The sequence below is a fragment of the Perna viridis genome, chromosome 2 (assembly GCF_037379345.1).
Source record: "Perna viridis isolate PV_CMFRI_1.1 ecotype Kerala chromosome 2, ASM3737934v1, whole genome shotgun sequence".
In the NCBI taxonomy this organism is placed as follows: Eukaryota; Metazoa; Mollusca; class Bivalvia; order Mytilida; family Mytilidae; genus Perna; species Perna viridis.
Window position 1 is genome coordinate 62,439,533 of NC_142446.1, and position 19,451 is coordinate 62,458,983.

Sequence of the window (19,451 nt, forward strand, 5' to 3'; positions counted from 1 at the left end):
GTATGTGACATTTAACAGATTGTCGCGAATGTTTGCGCCTTTAACCACCTTAAGTGCAAAATTACGTTCATGACGACGTGTTCATGTCAGTTCGAAGCAAAATGTCTCTCACTTTTAACCAGTTCTTTAAAAGATGTTGCACAGTATAAAAATGGAGAAACTAGTCGCTTAATCAAACATTTTTAGTGAAACATATTACAAGTCGCATTTCCAAATATCAGTAATTCAATTATGAGTCTTTCAATGAATTTTGCATTATGTTAATTGTTAACGAGGAAAAACAAACAACCACATGTAACCGCCTGAAAATGTGGAATAAAATTCATGACTACTTGTTCATGTCAGCTTGCAGCACAATGTCACTCGCATTTTCCCAATCCTATAACAGATGTTGCACGGTATCAAATAAAAGGGGAATTTTTTATCACCGTTATTAAAGTTATCTTTGGTGTGTAATGTGGAGAGAATTAAATTACTGTAATTCATACAATTACTTACAAATTGGACAATTTGGAAGCGTATAAAATTGATGTTTTTACACATTACAATACATCATGTGAATAATGTTTTTGATACTTTGTTAAGTAGTACAATAGACGAAATACTGTACACTGTATCTTATCAATATTTTTGAATTATGACCTTTCATCGAATCCTACGATGCTTTTGTGTGTTTCCAATGTACATTGTCTTTAGTGGTCTATGTTACTCGATAAACCTTGACCACACTCATCTCCTAAAACAGTATGCATTGTTTTGTGGCTCGGATACAAAGGACGGATTTGAGAACAGTTGGTTTTTACCAAGCATTCAAGAATACTCAGGATTTTGTTCTAAATGCAGTATAAAGAAGGACTGTTATATTCAACAAAACTGCTGTCCGCACATTGAACTAATGCTACCAGAAAGGGAATGTAAAAGTGACGTGATATTTTCTTCTCGAAATACTCCGACACATAGATATGAGGTAGTGACTAAGTGCCCTGTTGATGCTGATGAAACATATCATAAAAAATGTTTGCAAAAACAAAACATTGCGGAGTTTGCTCTTAACTCACCTGTTTTATCTAAAGAAAATTATGTTTCGTATGCAAATAAATATTGCGCGTTGTGTTACGGAGTTACAGACGTAGTACCATGGCTCATAACAGTTTATTCCACTGTCTGTGAAAACCTGACTGTGTATGACAGTGCTCATCAAATCATTAAAACAATAGTTAAGGAAAAATGTGGCGAAGTATCGTATTTTACAGAGATGGAACATCGTGTTTCATGTGCTACAATGGAACCAAATGCAGTGGTTGGTACATGCAATAAAACAGGAACTTGGAAGACATTTGACAAATATATAGATTATGCCTGTAAAAGTATGAATCTTGGGTATAAATTTTTTAAAAACATATTTTGTGCCATTTGTAATCCTCCAGTCCAAAACGATGCAAGTGAGCCAGTTTCAACTTGTTCTACTGAGGTAACTGTTGAAAAAGCCATAGAAACTGCTTGTTTGAATAGTGGAACCTCTGCAGCTACATATCCGTACAAAAATATATATTGCTACTTGTGTAACGTAGGAGACAAAAGAATACGGTCCACTTACGAGACATGGAGCTCCACAGAAATACGATATTATAGCCTTAGTTTAAGTGACCCATATCTAACGAAGATTCTAGATAATCAAACAGCTGTATTAACAAATTCAAAAATCTTTGTACCCTGGGTTTACCTTATCAAATGTCTAGTACCTCTACCGATCAGTCACTTTGAGGACAATTTACGACTTCTGTTAAAACTGGCTAGACAGTACAACTGTATCATAGAAAGGAACCAGGATAAAGGACTGTTTCTACGTATTAGAAACAAGAATGATACACAATCAGTAGGGGGAATTAGCTTGTACAATACTATAAAAGTTCATTATGCGTATCTGTCAGAAGATGGCATTGTTCATGTAGGAGTAAACGGCAGAGAACAGGATTATAAATGTAGTGATAACATATTAATAGAAGAAATCGAATATAAGTCATCATTTTGCAATCCAGAAAACTATCAAAATGTAATAGATAGGAATATATTAATTTTTCCTTTTGATACACTGATGTGTCTTTGCACTACAAGTATTGAAAATAAAGTAGCATTTGGGCAGCCGTTTCCGACAAATTTATTCCGATTTCAATCTTATGAGTCACTCCTGCACCAATGCCGCAATGAACAGATTTATGACGATCGAAAGGTAACCAGCAGTAATTCAACAACTAATATAGATTTATAACTTATTGCAACAGAATAAAGAGACGGGGGGGGGGACTAAAAAAACAAAAAACAAACAAAACAAAACAAAACAAAAAAACACAAAACAAAAAAAAACAAAAAAAAAAACAAAAAAAAAAAAAAACCAACCAACAAACAAACAAACAAAATTATATCAAGCAAAACAACACAAACGAAAACCCAAAAAAAAAAAGACAAAACAAAACAAAAGCAAAAAACAAACAATTTCAGGGAAAGTACAAGAATGCAGATAGATATTTTTTGTCCGACAAAAAACTTATTCATATATTTTTATTAGCATAGATTCAAAGTGTTTGGTATTTCTTGTCAAAACTTACTGGAATGAGGTAGTTTTTAATTTTACTTTGAAATCACCCTTCCTCCACAATGATGGTTTCTAAGAATAAGGTAAATGTATTAACTATTGTGTTTTTAGTCTAATTAAAAAAAAAAATCCACCAATTTAAAGCAAGTTGTAAAACTTTTCGGTGAATAGAACAATTCAGTTTTTTTTCTTTAACTTAAATTTGTATTTTTTCAGATGCAGTGTCGACAAGTTGGATGCTTTTACGGAAAAATCCTGCATGATGGTAATTGTATCGGACAAGGATATAGTTATGATGGATACACTTTCCCCTTTCTAGTAAAAACAAAGAACCTAAATGAATTTTATGAATTGCTCAATAAAAGCCTTATTATTAATGAAAGCTTTTCTGCTACATTTTGTCCAGTAACTGAAGAAGAAGAAGAAGAAGAAGAAGAAGAAACAGAAAAACTTACTTTGATACAGTTATATGTAAAAAATTTAAACTCTTCTTACAACCAAATTGAAACTGAATCTGATTTGATTGATTTGGTATCCTTTGTAGCAACTGATTCAACATGGTCAAGACAAATCGAATTGATCCAAAGACATAATATTAGTTCTTATGGAGGAGCTTTCGTATTAAGAAACACAACAACGTATTTCAAACAAACATCAAGTTGTCGTATTAGTAATCGTCCATTTATCACCAAATTATTAATATGCCCACATGTTAAATACGTATCTGGAGAATACGATATAATGAAAGATTACACTGTTTATGTACCTGTACACGATATTAGACTGAATTTCTATGAATTTAATATTGAAGAGGATGGTTCCCTGCTAATTTGCAAGGACCGCTTTGACATCAGAAAGGAGTCCAACTTAGATGAAAATATCAGATCTGTAATTGTTCTCATTTTTTTAAACGCTATTTCAGCATTATTTCTTGTGATAACATTTATAACATATTGTTGTATATCATCAATGAGAAACCTTCCGGGGATAAATATCATGAGTTTGTCATTTTCGTTATTCTGCCACAATATATCCTTCATATTTGTGCTTACCACCAAATCAGATGGTTTTCTCTGTACACTGGTTGGAATACTTAGTCATTACTTTTTATTAACGTCGTTCGGTTGTTTATTTGTTTGTGCGTTGCATATATTCAAAATATTTGGCACTGGAAGTGTCGTAACGACAGTCGATGCAAGTGGAAATAAATCATTGACATGGAAATATATTCTAGTATCATATGGCTATGCTCTTGTTACAGTCATAATTTATATTGGAGTTTCTGCCTCTGTTACATCCGGTGAATCAATTGGATATGGGCATCATAAATGCTTCATAACATATAAAGAGGGACTTATTTGTGCATTACTTATACCGCTTGCAATATTTTCAACAACAGATGTAATATTGTTCGTGATAACTGTATTTCGTCTACGAAATCGACCTCGCCTACGATGTAACGACTCGATGAAGAGGAGGGATATTTGGATATTTTCTAAACTGTTTGTTACCACAGGTTGTTCGTGGATTCTTTTTTTAGTCAACTCAATTACAGACGAATCTATTCTTGCTTTAATAATTTCAAGTCTAAATAGCTTGCAAGGGATGTATATATTCATTGCATATATTTGCAACAGACGTGTGTTCAATTTATTTCAAATGAAATTTAAGAACCACTCGAATCGGACATTAAACACTTTGAAAAAAAGGTCACCATCTACATCACTAACGTCTTTATCAAGAATCAGAACTGGTATCAATTGTAAACATTCCTCGCTGAACACGAAGGATGCCGATTATATCTAGCCACTGTGCGGACGCTGACTCTTATAAAACATATAGAACTATTTTTGTAGTCTGATCTCCTAAAACAGTCAGATCAGTATCTTACTTTATTTTCCAAACATAAAAAAACTCACGATGTTTTTTTCACTTACGAATTTTGTCGCAATCTAATTAAAATTTATCTATATAAAACAAAGTTCGTTTGGTAACCTTCTTAAACTTAGCCATATGCAAAAGATGAAGGTTTGGTGGTGCTAAGGTCGAACTGTTACTTTTTTTCGTTAGTTTAGGTTGCTTTTTTGTGTATCCTTTTAAAGTACAGCGGAGCTGCGGTTGGGCTAGTTGTGTTATTATAATTTTACTTATTTTCGGCGGAACATTCCTTCTTTATTGGTGAATATGGCCCTTAATGTAAAGTATAAAGTAACGCGTACTTTTACAGCTTTATTGAAAACCATGATTAATTTCAGACTTTAATTCACCCGGTCCGAAGGCAAGGTGAGGTATTGCCAACACTTTGTGCCCGTCGTCACCGTCGTCCATCGCCTTCCGCCGTCAATAACAAATTTTCAAAACTCTTCTCAACTGAAACTTCTTGTCCAATTAGAAGCAAACATTAATGTTTCTTAGAGTGTTTTGCATTGATGGGTTGAGAGGTTTTTGATCCGTTGACAAACATGGCCGCCGCAACTAAAATAAAACATAGCGGTCTGTTTTTTTTTTGTATATATCTCCGAGACGGTTAGTATAGCAAAAATCTGACGTAGGGGAATAGTGCTCAGCATGATGAGATCTATCTATGGTCAATTTTTCGTGTTAATCTGTCAGGCAATGTTATTGCCTCTTTTCCACGCACAATTTGGTCAACTGAAACGTCTCAAATTTGGTATCAATCGATAGATAATTTTATTTTCTACATGAATAAACCACAAAAAACTAATTTTCAAGAAAGATTTCTCAAAAAATGGTAAAAAATATTACCCCTTCCCATAGAAAACTGGTCACAGTATCAAACAGAATTCTCATTCACATCAAACCAAGAGTGTAAAACTCATATTTCAAGCATTCATTATTAAGATAAAGATGCATAAAATATATCTGATCAATTCAAGCGCTTAGTTATTCCTTTTAGGGTGACAATTACTATAAAGTCGGAAAAATGGGACATTTCAGAATTTTAGAATTTTCTTCTATATCACCCGTTATTGTTTTTTTTCAGAATTCCGTAGTTTAAACAAGCTTGTATGTGATACAGCACATTAATATTATGTCTAAGCTTCAAAGCAGCCTAAGCAATAAATATTTGAACTTTTTCATGTCATGTCATAACAATGCATACTTTAACGTATTCTAGGTCATTTAAGCGAAAGGATAGTACCTCATACCCACTAAAATTTCCGTAAAAAAACCACAATTGGTGTATGTTAGATTATCATATTTAAAATGGCGTTGGATACATATATGTCAGTCATTCATCGTAGCTATTTCTTTGAAATCCTATCCTTATATGTATAAAAATAATGATTGATTGATTGTTGATTGTTGATTGTTGGTATTTAACGTCCGAGCAGCAATATTTCAGCTTTATTCAGACGATGAACATGAAATGATGATGAAATGAAAAATGGGATGGGACACAAAGACAGTAGGGTCGACAAATTTTAATTGCCACTAGAAAAAGGGAGGGATGGGTAAGGTCGGGCAATTTAGCCTCCTGTGGCCGAGCGCAGTGGTTCCTACTCCTATCGAATACCACAGCAGGGTTCTTTAACGTGCGAGGAACGTGGTATCTTTCCCAACACGGTGCACCACTATGGTTTGCGGTCAGGTTTTCCGTATTATAGCCTGACAACCCCAGCATGTAAAATGCCAGGGATACCCCATTCCACCACCTGGGGCACACATCCCAGTTGCTCTGGGCAGAGCGCCTAGCCCCCGGCTAGGTTTCTGAGCACTATTTAGTCGCCTTTTACGACAAGCTTAGCGCTGCTGCAGGCCTATTCTTTTGACACCCGGACCTGCACGGGGCTAAAAATAATGATAGCATACAGACATATGCTTGAAAATCTGTTTTATTCTTAAATTTTCTTTTTTTAATATTTGGTCTTCTTCGGGACAATAAGCAAATTTGCTTGACAATATGATTGATACAAGATCTGCATAATAAATGCAATGTAAGCATTGTGTACTATTCGTCTATGTTATAAACGATCATTTTCTTCCACATTGGGGCAGATTATAGTGGTTAGGGGGTGCTTTGTACACCCTTTATTTTCCAAAAAAAAAAAATAACATTTAAGTTCATGTTGAAGCATTTTTTTCATGGGTAGGGGTGGCATTTTCCCACCTAACATGGCATGAAAATGTTCAAATATTTATTGCGTAGGCTCATTTTGAAGCTTAGTCATTTTATTAACTTGCTGTATCACATAAAACCTTGTTTAAACTACGGAATTCTGAAAAAAACAATAACGGTTGATATAGAAGAAAATTCTGAAATTCTTCACATCTTAATTATGAATGCTTAAAACATGAATTCTACACTCTTGGTATGATATGAATGATCATTCTGTTTGATACTGTGACCAGTTTTCTAGGGGTAGGGGTAATATTTTCACCAGTTGTCGAAAAATCGTTCCTGAAAATTAGTTTTTTGTGGTTTATTTAAGTAGAAAATAAAAGTATCTATCGAATGATACCAAATTTGGGACGTTCCAGTTGAGCAATAACTTGTAGAGTCGAATTTATCTGACTTGCATGGAAAATTAGAAAATCCCATTTTTTGCAATTTTGGATAAATTTTGACTACGAAAATCGGTAAAATTCCCCAAAAGAACCCTGGAATTATAAATTGTGATAATACTAAACAGAAAATACCAAATAAGACATTTTTTACTGAAGCATAAATACTCTAGTTTTGACATTGAAAAAATGCCAATTTAAGCGATTTTTCGGCGGAGTAGGGGTACACATTATTTTCATTTTACCCTAAAGTCTAAGTGATATCGCAAATATTGTGGTACCATGGAAAAGCTGCGACATTTGGCTACATGATACTGCCTAAATATGTTTAGCTTGTTCACACACATGCTATCTCAGGAGGACAGAAACGGTCAAACAATTGAGTCACAAAATATTGGCTTTTTGACCCAGTGGGGTACAAATATAGGCTTATACTGAAAAAGAATCCCAGAATAATCTTTGGCAACAAATTGATTCGGTAATGGGAGGTATAAATGTATCTCAAAATCACCATGAAGTTGATGAGTGTGGGGGGGGGGTGCACGGTGGCACTCCCAGCCCATGGACTATTGGCCTTTAAGTGGATGCTTTCAGGAAAATGAGGAATGTATAAGTTCTTTTGCCTGTTTAAGGGTAATTATCCTTGCCCATTACATAATACCTTTTTCCACGGAGAGGGGTTTCGGGGATGATATTCCTCCTTTGTTTGAAAAGTTTAGTAATTTCGTGCAAAATTTTGGGAAATGAATAAATAATAGCCTGGTACTACCGTTTTAAACATTTTAGGACCCGACTTTCAAACTTATATATATATATATATCAATATCACACAAATCAGAGCTAAATCTCATCTCTACTTTTCTGAAAACAAATTAAACCTTGCAGTCATTTCAGGTCATACCGACATCAAAACATTAAAAAAGAGCTCAGTATCTTAAACATTACTAAAAAGATGCAAGCGTTTAAGCATTTAATGTTTAGTTTTAGATAGTTGTAAACTGATTGTAAAATATTCAAATCCGTTGAAACACTGTAATGTTTTGTGTTGAACCACTAGTTCTTCCTCTGATGCTCTTGGATTTCCTGGCACTGTTTTTTCATCTACTTAGTGGGTGTATTTAAAATAGCTCAGGATGCTATTTGCCCGATAGATATTGTCCTACTCCGAGTTTCAATTTGACAGCGCCACTGACCGTTTATACTTTGTTCACTTGTTTTATAATATGTTTTGCAACAGGTACACTTCTTTATATAAATGATTAACGGAAGTATGTTTGTAGTAGTTTACATGTGATTAGTGAAAGTTGTTTTTTTTTTCTATAATAGACATTAAAGATATTTTTAAAAATGTGCGAAGTTGTAGAGCTGCAAACTATCAGGTTTAAATAAACTACATTGTTTTAAGTGTAAGTATTTGTAAGAATCAGGCAAAATTGGAAAAATCAGAAACATGCATGTCGAAAGCCCATCGATCTGACAATGTAATATCGCCCAAGGATAGTTTCTCTATTTAAAAAGACCATTATTTGATCTCTGCATCACGGCTTTGCTCAGGAATTTTTCAATAGAATCTTAAAAAAAAATATTGGGTCGTTTAAACTTCTTGAAATTTTATTCAGTGTTTTACATTGATAAAGAATAATCAAGGCAACCAAGATTCTAGCGGAAATAAAAATGTAACATAAGGATGAAGATCAAACAATATAAACAGACAAACACAGCAACGAACACAAATTAACTAAAATAATACATACAAGGAACATAAGGTAACTAAAATAATACATACAAAGAACATAAGGTAACTAAAATAATACATACAAAGAAACAAACGTAAATGAGAAACTCGGACTCCACTAAAAACGGGGAGCATAGACAAGGTGCACCATTAGGGTTAGCGTCCTCTGCTTTTCTAGAGTTGCTTATAAAAAGTCCGGAGTAGACGAAAGAAGAAAGGAAAACGTTGACACATTGAACAAATCAGTTTTCATGGTGCAGATGGATACACCGTAACAATCCACGAGTTAATGATGACGACCATAAAACCTCTGTATTGATGACTTCAATCTTGTGGCAATATAACCCTGTTCCAGAAGCCTAATTGTAAGAAATCTACCTTAATACAAAAAGTCTGCGTAGTTACGGCAAGCTCTGGCATAACGTATGAGTTGTGATATGAAAACTCCATACACAGGTGTTGAAGGGATGTTGCCACAGATAAAAGGAAAGTTCTGAAATTCTGAATGAGAAGTCATCACGTTTGTCGTAAAGTTTGGTCAGTAGTTTTCCTTTATCATCGATGTCTAAGTGTAGGTCAAGATATGAGGCTGACTTCACATGTCTGTATCCTTTATCTCAAGTTCTTTGGGGTAGATGCGATATATCAAATCCCTGAAACTAGGATTTTTAACGATAACATCCATATAGCGGAAACTGAAATTAAATGATCTAGCTAAGCGATGTTCTTTCTGTCGGATGAGATCAGCTATGAAGTTAATAAAAGAAGCAAAATATATAAATTTCAAGAAATTTTAATCATATGTTTCATGTTTCAATGAACATATAGTAGCTTAATCAACAAAACTTTTGATCACTAAGATGCTTTGAGTTTGATATCAGAATGTTGCAAATTAAAACATTTTTACAGAGATATTTTCCTACGGAATTGTGCAACCCCCTATTGTAGTTCTGAAAATGGACATATAATGAGTTGATTTACACATTAAATCATGCTGACTGTCATAATCACATACAAGTATAATTATTCAAACAACACAACTAAACATAAAAATAAACAACTGCCAAAGACAGTCAATGGGGCTCCAATTAACGGACAGAAAAATTCCAACACACGAAATATGCCTGCGATTGGTCCCTGAAACAACAAATGCATCGGTTCAGCGAAACACGTGCTTCCCCTTTTCCTTGTGAAATAAAACTCGAAATCACACAAGACATCTAAAGACTAGAGATTCCTGTCTTGGGATCATTGCAAACGATATTGGGGGACGAAATATTTTGATTATATCCAAATCATTTCTACCCCTACGTATAAATACCGACAGCATAATACACAAGAACATATGATAAAACTTATTCAAAAGGAGACTGATTATCAAGTAAATTACGATCATTACAAATCAATCTATTAACAATTAACTACAAATACATGACTTCTATATTATTAGTAGTTACTGACATGTCAGCTTCTGACCTCAAATCTTAACCTTTTGTAGGTAAAAGCCATTTTTGAATACAGAACTTGAAATCAGTAACATTTTCATATTGTTATTGAAGAAACATAAAGTTATATCGTCAAATTTAAATGCATGTGCAAGTTGGAATAATTTGTAGAACAGTATATTTGAAGTTATTTTACATTTTTCATCCACATGTGTACGATTACACTGTGATTAGATTCCAACTTGTCCATTTGATGTTCTATTTAATTACTGTTTAGATTCCTGGGTGTCACTCCGGTTTCCATCTTTTTTCGATAAAATTGAAGACCCTGTTTTTGTATTATTACGTCTTGACACAAGCTCTCTAAACCTATAACATCCATCGCGATACATATGAAAAATGCGCTTATTGCAGACAAATGCAATAAAAATGAATATTCCCTGAAAAGTATTTAGACCAGATATGGTCACGTATATAGCAATATTGTTCACGAAAAAGTTCACGAGAAGTAAAATCCACGAGCATCCAGTTGTAATGAATAGTTTGAGAAATATCAAAACCTCCCTCCTATTTGAGTCTCTCCTGTGTGTAAGTTCAGCAGAAAGGTCAACTTTCTTTTTCAGCCTGTAAGTTGTAATAATGTATAGTGTAAAATTTATCACAAAAGTAAGGACTAAAGGTACGAGTACTGTTATAACAAAGCTGGTTACTGTTGATACAAAACATTTGCCGTTGCGGCCGTATCCAATGGATGACATACCGGAAGTGATGTAGAATATCATTATGTTGATGGCAAGAATAAAAGATGGAATTCCGTACGCAATGAGCATGTAAATGCCAAACAAACGGTTTTCGGTCAGACCAATTGTAGATACTAATTTTGTGCGTCCGAAAATTCGGAACATATGTACAGTGCAAATGGTAAAACTGCCAAAGCAAGATAACATAAAGAAATGAGTCATGACTCCAACAAATTGACAAACGCCGTTGTTAATGTGTTTCAAAACCATCAATACAAGATAAAACGTATGGAACAAAAATAAACTCAAAACTATATTGATCATATTCTTTCCCGGGATAGTTCTTAGTTTTTTAAATAAGCAATATGTAATTAGCGTGAACATCAAACAGAAAAGGGAAATAGTTGTACAAATTATCATGATGACTGTATAAATACTGTAACTATTTTTCAATCTTTCTAGGATCGTTTCAAAACGGTGTATGCAGATTCTTAGATGTTCATCTCTATCTAGCTTATATTCGTAGAATTTTAAGTCTGTTTCATATTGTGTCAAGCGGACATTATGATTAGAACCAAGTATGTAATCGTCAGAGGGTAATAAAATATGGCGGCATGTCAGTAGTTCTGTAGCTAAATGTATTTTCTTGTTCCCTGTTACGCATGCCCTCGCCCCATGCGTTTCAATTTCCGTTATATTCATATCGAGAGTCTCATGACAATATCCTGTAGTAAAGCTGCCAAATGATTCCTCTAAAAGTCTGGTAGTAATATTTACCAACTGTTTTTCTTGTTGTACGATACCGTGCAATGTGTTGACATTTATAACAGCAAAATATGTTGTCGCTGTAATGTTCACAAAGGACGGAGCAGAAATAAAACAGAGATTGAATCTAATTCTGTAATTGTCGTGTAAAAAACTTTGTATCTCGTTTGACATATTTTGGAGGTTGTTGTCGGGAGTCAAGTACAATGGAAGCGCATATAGCATGTTGTTTGGATACCTTTTTGATGGTAATATTGTTTCACACACTGAATTTTGAAAACGTTTGCCAGGATAACAACCTGTAGTTCTGCATTCATTCTGGAAAAAATAAAAGAAAAAAAATTAAGATCATTACTAGCATATTGATATTCATAACCTGGAAGAAATACAGACAATGCATTCAAATGTATTGTACAGGTATTTAATTTATCCCATAACGAATTTTGAAATATGAAGCCACAGAAACAATAATTCTGACTTTTACTGAAAAAAAAAGCAAAATTTAAGAACCAATTAAATGAAAAGAAAATTTGTAATTAAAATATTTCATTGATAAAAATAGATTAGTAGGCTTTAATAGACATTCAGAATCACTGTCACTTTACAATAGCCTGTGCTTTAAACAAAAAACCAACAACACAAAAAAAAAAAAGAAAAAAAAAACTGATTTACCGATCACTAGTGTGACGCAATAGCATGCAAATGCTATTTAATCAGCACTGGTATATTCAAGCCGCGATGGAAGAGAGAGGCTTAGCGCGCTGTTAAACATTGATATACTCCACCATTTCATTTGAAATACTTGTACCAAGTCAGGACCATTACAGTACCAGCTGCCCCGGTAGTGTAATATCTATTTTGCCATATTTATTTTATTTTGGACTTAGACTTGATTACTAATCGGATCAGTAATCGATAGTTTTGTTTTTACGCTTATTTATATACGATGGATTTTCAAGATTTTCATGTCAAACTCCAAATTCTAAATTCCCAATAGTTTTTTTTTGCTTTTTTATCATAAGAAGAAAAATTCCACTTTTACTATGAAAGAGGCACAAAACATTATACAGATTCATACCCTATATTTACTCGTATTTAATTGTTCAAGAATCGTTATCTATAGTAGTAGGTAGTTTTGTGTAAGTGAATCGCAACCCCAAATGTAAAGTTAACCCACAGTACTTGTATTAATTGCTTACCATTACAGGATCGTATACTTCAGTCTCTGAGCAATCAACAGTTGAATAGAAATTAGAGCTAAATATTGCCGGAATAAAATTAACTGACCCCGTACCTATTCCATTATCAGAACAACATTTACAAAAGGCTGCTTCGATTGGATAGATAAAACTTCTTGCTTTACACCTGACGATATCACATATCTGATTTGTATATTCCGCTTCATTTGGAATCAATGCAGGTGGATAATAACAACTATCAGAAAGAAAAAGCATAATACCCGAACGTTCTATGCCGTTAAAATAGTTTTGAAATTCTGAGGTTTCGCATGCCCATAACATTTCCAATTGAGTACCATTGATGCATAGGTTATGTGATTTTGGCCGGCATGCAGAAAATTTTTCGAATAAATATTCACTCACATTACACATGTAAGTTTTGCTGTTTTCTAGTATATCCTGTGTTATATTTCTTGAAAACAAACTAAACGGAATGGCTCGACTGCATTCTACCTTCATCTTAACATGTGCATAGTTGATTTTACAGGAGCTAGAATAGTGTGTCATATTGCCATGGAAACGATAAGAATTTTCAAAAACGCTGATGTCAATTAAATTGTAAGTATACTTGTCTGATATTTCCACTGAATATGGTCTCAGAATATCATGGATAGAGTGATTTACATTGCACATATAACAGTAAACGTTCTTATAAGGAAATGTTGCTCTGGAATACCCGCCATTTTTACACGCATTTACAATATCAATCTTTGTAACATTACTATAAAAAACATTTTCACATGTCGAAACCGAGGCATCTAATACGTTTGACTGCTTTGGAGGGTTGCAAATATAACAAAAAACATTTCTGAATGGAGGAAAAATGTTATCCAATGATTTACAGGCAAAGTCGATATTTTGGTTGTATTTTAACCAAGTACCTGTCGTGTTACATTTGCTTATCAGGTGCTGGGATATACACGGTTTAATATTTCTACGTATAGATGATGGTGGAACAAAATGAATTGCGCAGTCATTTCGAATTGCATGATCAATAATTTGGTCCATACTAAAAAGTGGGTCATATTTTGTATTGCATTGTACATCAAACTTCCATGAAATATATTCATGTACGTTGTTACATTTAGCGCAATACCTATTTTTAAATGTTACATCTGTTTCAACTGCCGTTACGGGTGATTTATTGATCGTGAGAAATATATCGTCACCGTCACCAAAACATTTAATCTTCAAATTATCGTCCGCTTCGGGCGGACACGACTGTACTAGTCTATACATTTCAGTACCAATCGTTATATCACTTGTATTCGGAAAATGAATTATATTTTTCCAGCAAACTCTTGGTTGATATATTAACTCTGTTTCTGGACAACAACTGTCGTCCAACCAACATGATTTGTCATTAGTACAGTTTGGACACAATCCGATCGCATTGCTGGATGCTGGAAGTGAATATGGGTTGTTGTTTCTGTCCGATGGCCCACATAAAAGACCATACTGGTATTGAATATATCTTATGTCAATTCTAAAGCAATACGAGCTATGAAGTATTGCATACACAACTATAATTCTTATTAGTTTTTCCATTCTATGAATAGGGTAGCGGCTAACAGATTCTCTGAAAAGAACGAAATTCAAATACTTATGAAATAAAATAGAACTTCGAAAAATTATAACAATGTCATAGAAATGAAAGATTTTCTACCAGGTCATGAAACGTCAGATTACTTAATGAATTGGCATCTTACTACATACATAGACTACTGTATATTTGATTACGTTATAAACTAAAGCAATTGCTTATCTGCGTAATTTGGCGACTTGAAACCCTTGAGTACAACATTAATTTTTTTTCAGTCAATGTTCAATTATATTGATTCTCAAATCACTACATACTGGACACATTTACATACATGTTTGAGGGAAGTGACAAAGATATGATTGTGTTGCTTTCTTCATGGTCAACTGGTATACTGAAAATATTTATTAAACAAGTTACCTTATTTGCTTAAAAGGAGGCATACAATTATAGAAATAAACACGTACATAATAATGTGTATTTGGGTAATCAGTATGATATATGTAGAAAAGATCATGCGGGCTTACATTAAAAAAATATTCTTAAACTTAAAACTAAAGAAAAGAACACTCCCACATAAAATTAAATAGTAAACAACGGTTGTTTTCTTTAACTTTTCAATGTAAATAATATCGACAGTGTGAAATTTACCACAACGTCCTTCGAGAAAAAAGTTAGTAAATAATACAAGGAGTTTGTTGTATTCCTCCCGGAACCTCTAATGGATAATTATTGACAACTTGGATTCATGTTGCATAAAAAAGCTTCACTTTGCGATCATGCTGCATGCAATATTTATCTTATTTTGGCGAGGGTTACATCGTTAAGCATTAATAAACTGATCGATTGATTGATTGACTGATTGATTGATTTTTATTTAACAACTTATAGCAGATATAATCCATGCATTTTAGAACAGGAACGATTGACCAGACAAGCAGATCCTGCTTTGTAATAGTCCGACATGCTAAGTCGGTTCTTATCGCGCTAGCTTACACAGCAACTACCCTCAAGTAGGCATGTCATCAAATGCAGACACAGTATTCTGAGTTCGAGTCAAAAAGTCGTCACTCTTTCTTACTTATACCGCACTCTTAGCGGAGAAGCAATGTAATATATAGTAATGTTTGTAGATTTACGTTAAGCATTATAATGAATTATTATATAAATTCAATAACAATATGTAGGTAAAACATTCTTTAACATAATTCAAGATATTCATTACCTGTGGGAATCATCTGTTTGAATTGATAACAGATATTCTGATTATTTCTTAATAGATCAAGGAGTGAAACATTGTACAGTTTAGCCCCACTTTATCTTATTATTGTTTATGTTCTTTATTGTGTATGTCTGTTTTCCATGTCTGATCGTTGTCCCTGGAATACATTCTTTTGATTACCGCTATAACCTTGGTTCCCTTGATTACTCTTTGTTATGATATTCATGATATATTTGACGACTCATGTGATCCAAGTCATCTTGACAGCATTAAGCTAGTAAGTCTTAGTTTTGCTGACGATCTTTGATTCCTTTTTAATGTTTTTATATACTTGCTGACAGACTGCCATGAAAATTAAAAGACGAACTGTTTCGATTGGCAACTAACAGTCAACACTGTATGATAAAACAATAAACATATTATAGACTTTTCAGAGGTATTTTGTTCCCACTCCAATCCAATGATATTTTAGGAGTATTATCAATTAAAACAAAACTGATAAAAATATAACTTTTCAGGAACTATCATTGACAATAAAGGTAATTCTAAAATATATACTCAAGAGCTATTGAAAAATGGCTAAAAGTCCTAATTAACTTAAGAAAGCTTTTCCCAAATTTTGAACAATAACCTTTCAATCTTTGATGTAAATTATTTGATACACTTATAAGACTTATACTTTGCAATAACTCAGATTTATGATATATATGGATGATTACATAACTTCTGAGTTTAATGGGGTTTGTTACAGGTTTTACACCCATTTCTCAATACAAAATTTATTAGTTATAATCGATTATTTGTCATTTAACTTCCAAGCTAGAAAATATGTCATAGTATGTCTAAACAGTCCGTTAAGTACCAGTCCATATAAATTTCACACATTGCCTATGGAAGAGGTGATTCATGGTGAAAAAAATACCCACAAAAAAAATGATTCTTTTTTTAGTCTACTTATGCTATATATTAACGTAACGATAGTCATTTTTTATTCTGATCTGTATTTTTGGGAAGACCATACATTCATATCCCCCTAAAATCAACCAAATCAAACCAAAGCAAGAACAATAATTCTTACAAGGTGCCAATTTCATGCACAATATTTTGTTATCTCCAAAGTGCAACAATCGAATGACAAACTAAGCCTGGTTATGACAAACCTAAGACTGGTTATGACAAACTCAGACTGGTTATGACAAACTTAAGACTGGTTATGACAAACTAAGACTGGTTATGCGTTTTGTAACTAATACAAGTAAAGTAAATGGGTTGTTTGACATACACGAATACCTCCTGTCCGCTTTTTATAAATGGCTACTTTAAAACGGAAAAGGCACTGCAGTAGATCTTTCAACTACAAGTTTTAATCGTTTGACCCAGACATCGTTGAAGTCTTGGATGAATGCACTTTAATAATTAAGTGATTATGCTAACAATAAATACCATCCAACCACACGCCTATATTACACAATGATTACAATAATTTGGTAATTTGACCTAACTTGTTTTGCTTACAGCAATGGTCATCACTCCATGTATTATTGATTAAAACATTTTATGATTAAAGAGTAATCAAGAGAACCAAGGTTACAGCGGTAATCAAAAGAATGCAATCCAAAGACAAAGACTAGACATGGAAAACAAACATACACAACGAAGAACATGAAGTAACTAAAATCATACATACAAAATAACAAAAGAAAACTCGAACTCCACTAAAAACTGGGAGCATGGACCAGGTGCACCGGTAGGGTAATCGTCCTCTACTTTTTCAGAAACACCCGCCGAGTTACTCATAAAAAGTCAAGACCGGGGTAGACAAACGAGGAAAGGAAAATTATGACCCGTTGAATAAATCAGTTTTCATGGTGCAGATGGATACACCATACCGATCCACGAGTTCATGATGATGACCATAAAACTTGTGTAGTGATGACTTCAATCTTGTAGCAACATAACCCTGTTCCAGAAGCCTATTTGTTAGATTTCTATCGCGATACAAAAAGTCTGCGTAGTTTCGGCAAGCTCTTACATAACGTATAAGTTGTACTAATTAATATCGTTTTATGTGTATAAATACCAAGTACTTACATTTAAGTAGATGTACATGTTTGTATATATCCAAATTAAATATTTCTCATTAAATGTGTATTTTGTTGTTTAATTGTTCTCACAAATAAGTTTTCTGTATATAAGTGGTTAGTTATGTAATCAATATCAAGTGTAATAAACATGATCCGGAATACAAAATATACATGTATGTACACCAACACCCCACTGCACAAAAGGAAGCTACAATTTATAGGAACGATAACTCAATGATAACTGACCAAAGTATACATGTCATAATTTAATTTTCTACAAACAATATGTCGTAAAAATCAATGTTCATTTAATGATAATAGCAATAAAAATATCATTTGAATGTGATCACGAATCATAGTCCAAATGTTATCAAGTCCATCTGTGGAACAGAAACATCTGTTTATAACAATATGTATCATTAATTTGATCCTATACTCTACATTATAACACCTAGATGAAATGTCCCGTACTACTATACATCGTGTACTAAGTTACAACCCTAGATTAATCATACTAGGAGGAATATATTTTCATAGCCTACCTGGCCGAGTGGTCTAGGGCGCTGGACTTTGTGCAGGCGATGTTGCCACAGATGCCAAAAATTTTCAGACCTATATATATATATAATATATAGAAGGGTCTGACAAATTCCCAACGATGTTAGAACTGTCAAATTTGCGAAGCAATATTTTTTGGTCGTTCCCTCCGCGAGACTCGAACTCGTACCGCTGTGACATCTATGGCAACACCGCCTGCACAAAGTCCAGCGCCGGAGACCACTCGGCCAGCTAGGCTATATAAAAAAATATAGCTTTCGCTGGCCGGGTCATTCCTCCTCGTAGGATTAATCTATGGCTGTAACTTAGTAGACGATGTATGGTAGTACGGTTCATCTAGGTGTTATTATGTAGGATAGAAGATCAAATTAATGATGCATGTCACAAGTCAATATCATACAACGTCTCAGAATGTGACGACTCTATTCGCTACACTGCTCCATCGGATCAAATTGATACAGGGAAGATAACGTTAACTTATAGAAGGGTCTTAAAAATTCCCAACGATGTTAGAACTGTCAAATTTGCGAAGCAAATGTTTTTGTTCGTTCCCTCCGCGGAACATTCTAACATCGTTGGGAATTTTTCATACCTTTCTATATATATTATATATATTATATTATAAGGTACATTTCCTCTTCCGTAATAGGAAATTGGAACCTTTATTATTTACTTATATGAATAGTGTGTGATTTTGACTGAAGATATTTAAGACGCCGAATATTACAATTATTCATCAAGGCTTTAACGTTCATATCAAATAATTTGAGAACCTTTTTATCATCGTATAGTGTTGAACCAAAACATTGACGTGTCAATAAATGCTTTCAGATATAAAGTAGTCAAGTGACAGCTAACTACAAAAGGCACACTATGTGGTTTGAAATAACTTACTTTAATGTAAATTCTGACAAACACAAATGAATGTTTACAAAACATTTTCTAAATTCCGGTTTTTCGGAGTATTGTGTGAATGGTTTTTTTCGTGAATTTACTTGTCTAAA

The 19,451-nt window shown here is 33.6% G+C and overlaps 1 protein-coding gene and 1 long non-coding RNA gene across 3 annotated transcripts; one reads left to right on the top strand and one right to left on the bottom strand.

Annotated features, from left to right (window-relative positions):
• The first annotated feature begins 551 nt into the window (after positions 1-551).
• LOC148626387 (uncharacterized) lies at positions 552-4,574 on the top strand. Its single transcript, XM_088570346.1, has 2 exons — positions 552-2,230; positions 2,810-4,574. Exons 1-2 carry the CDS (start codon positions 638-640, stop codon positions 4,397-4,399), a joined length of 3,183 nt encoding a protein of 1,060 aa, XP_088426472.1. The 5' UTR covers positions 552-637; the 3' UTR covers positions 4,400-4,574.
• A 4,139-nt stretch (positions 4,575-8,713) lies between these two features.
• Positions 8,714-18,091, bottom strand: LOC148626388 (uncharacterized). Of its 2 annotated transcripts, XR_015920064.1 has the most exons (4): positions 17,897-18,091; positions 14,918-14,977; positions 13,005-14,622; positions 8,714-12,123 (listed from the first exon to the last, which is right to left on the bottom strand). It is a non-coding gene; the product is annotated as an uncharacterized LOC148626388 (long non-coding RNA). The 2 variants fall into 2 exon arrangements; XR_015920063.1 differs by lacking the exon at positions 14,918-14,977.
• Positions 18,092-19,451: the final 1,360 nt, after the last annotated feature.

Coding starts and splice junctions, on each gene's coding strand:
- LOC148626387 (XM_088570346.1), top strand. CDS start 638: ATGACCTTTCATCGAATCCTACGATGCTTTTGTGTGTTTCCAATGTAC. Junction 2,231..2,809: donor AGATTTATGACGATCGAAAG/GTAACCAGCAGT, acceptor GTATTTTTTCAG/ATGCAGTGTCGACAAGTTGG.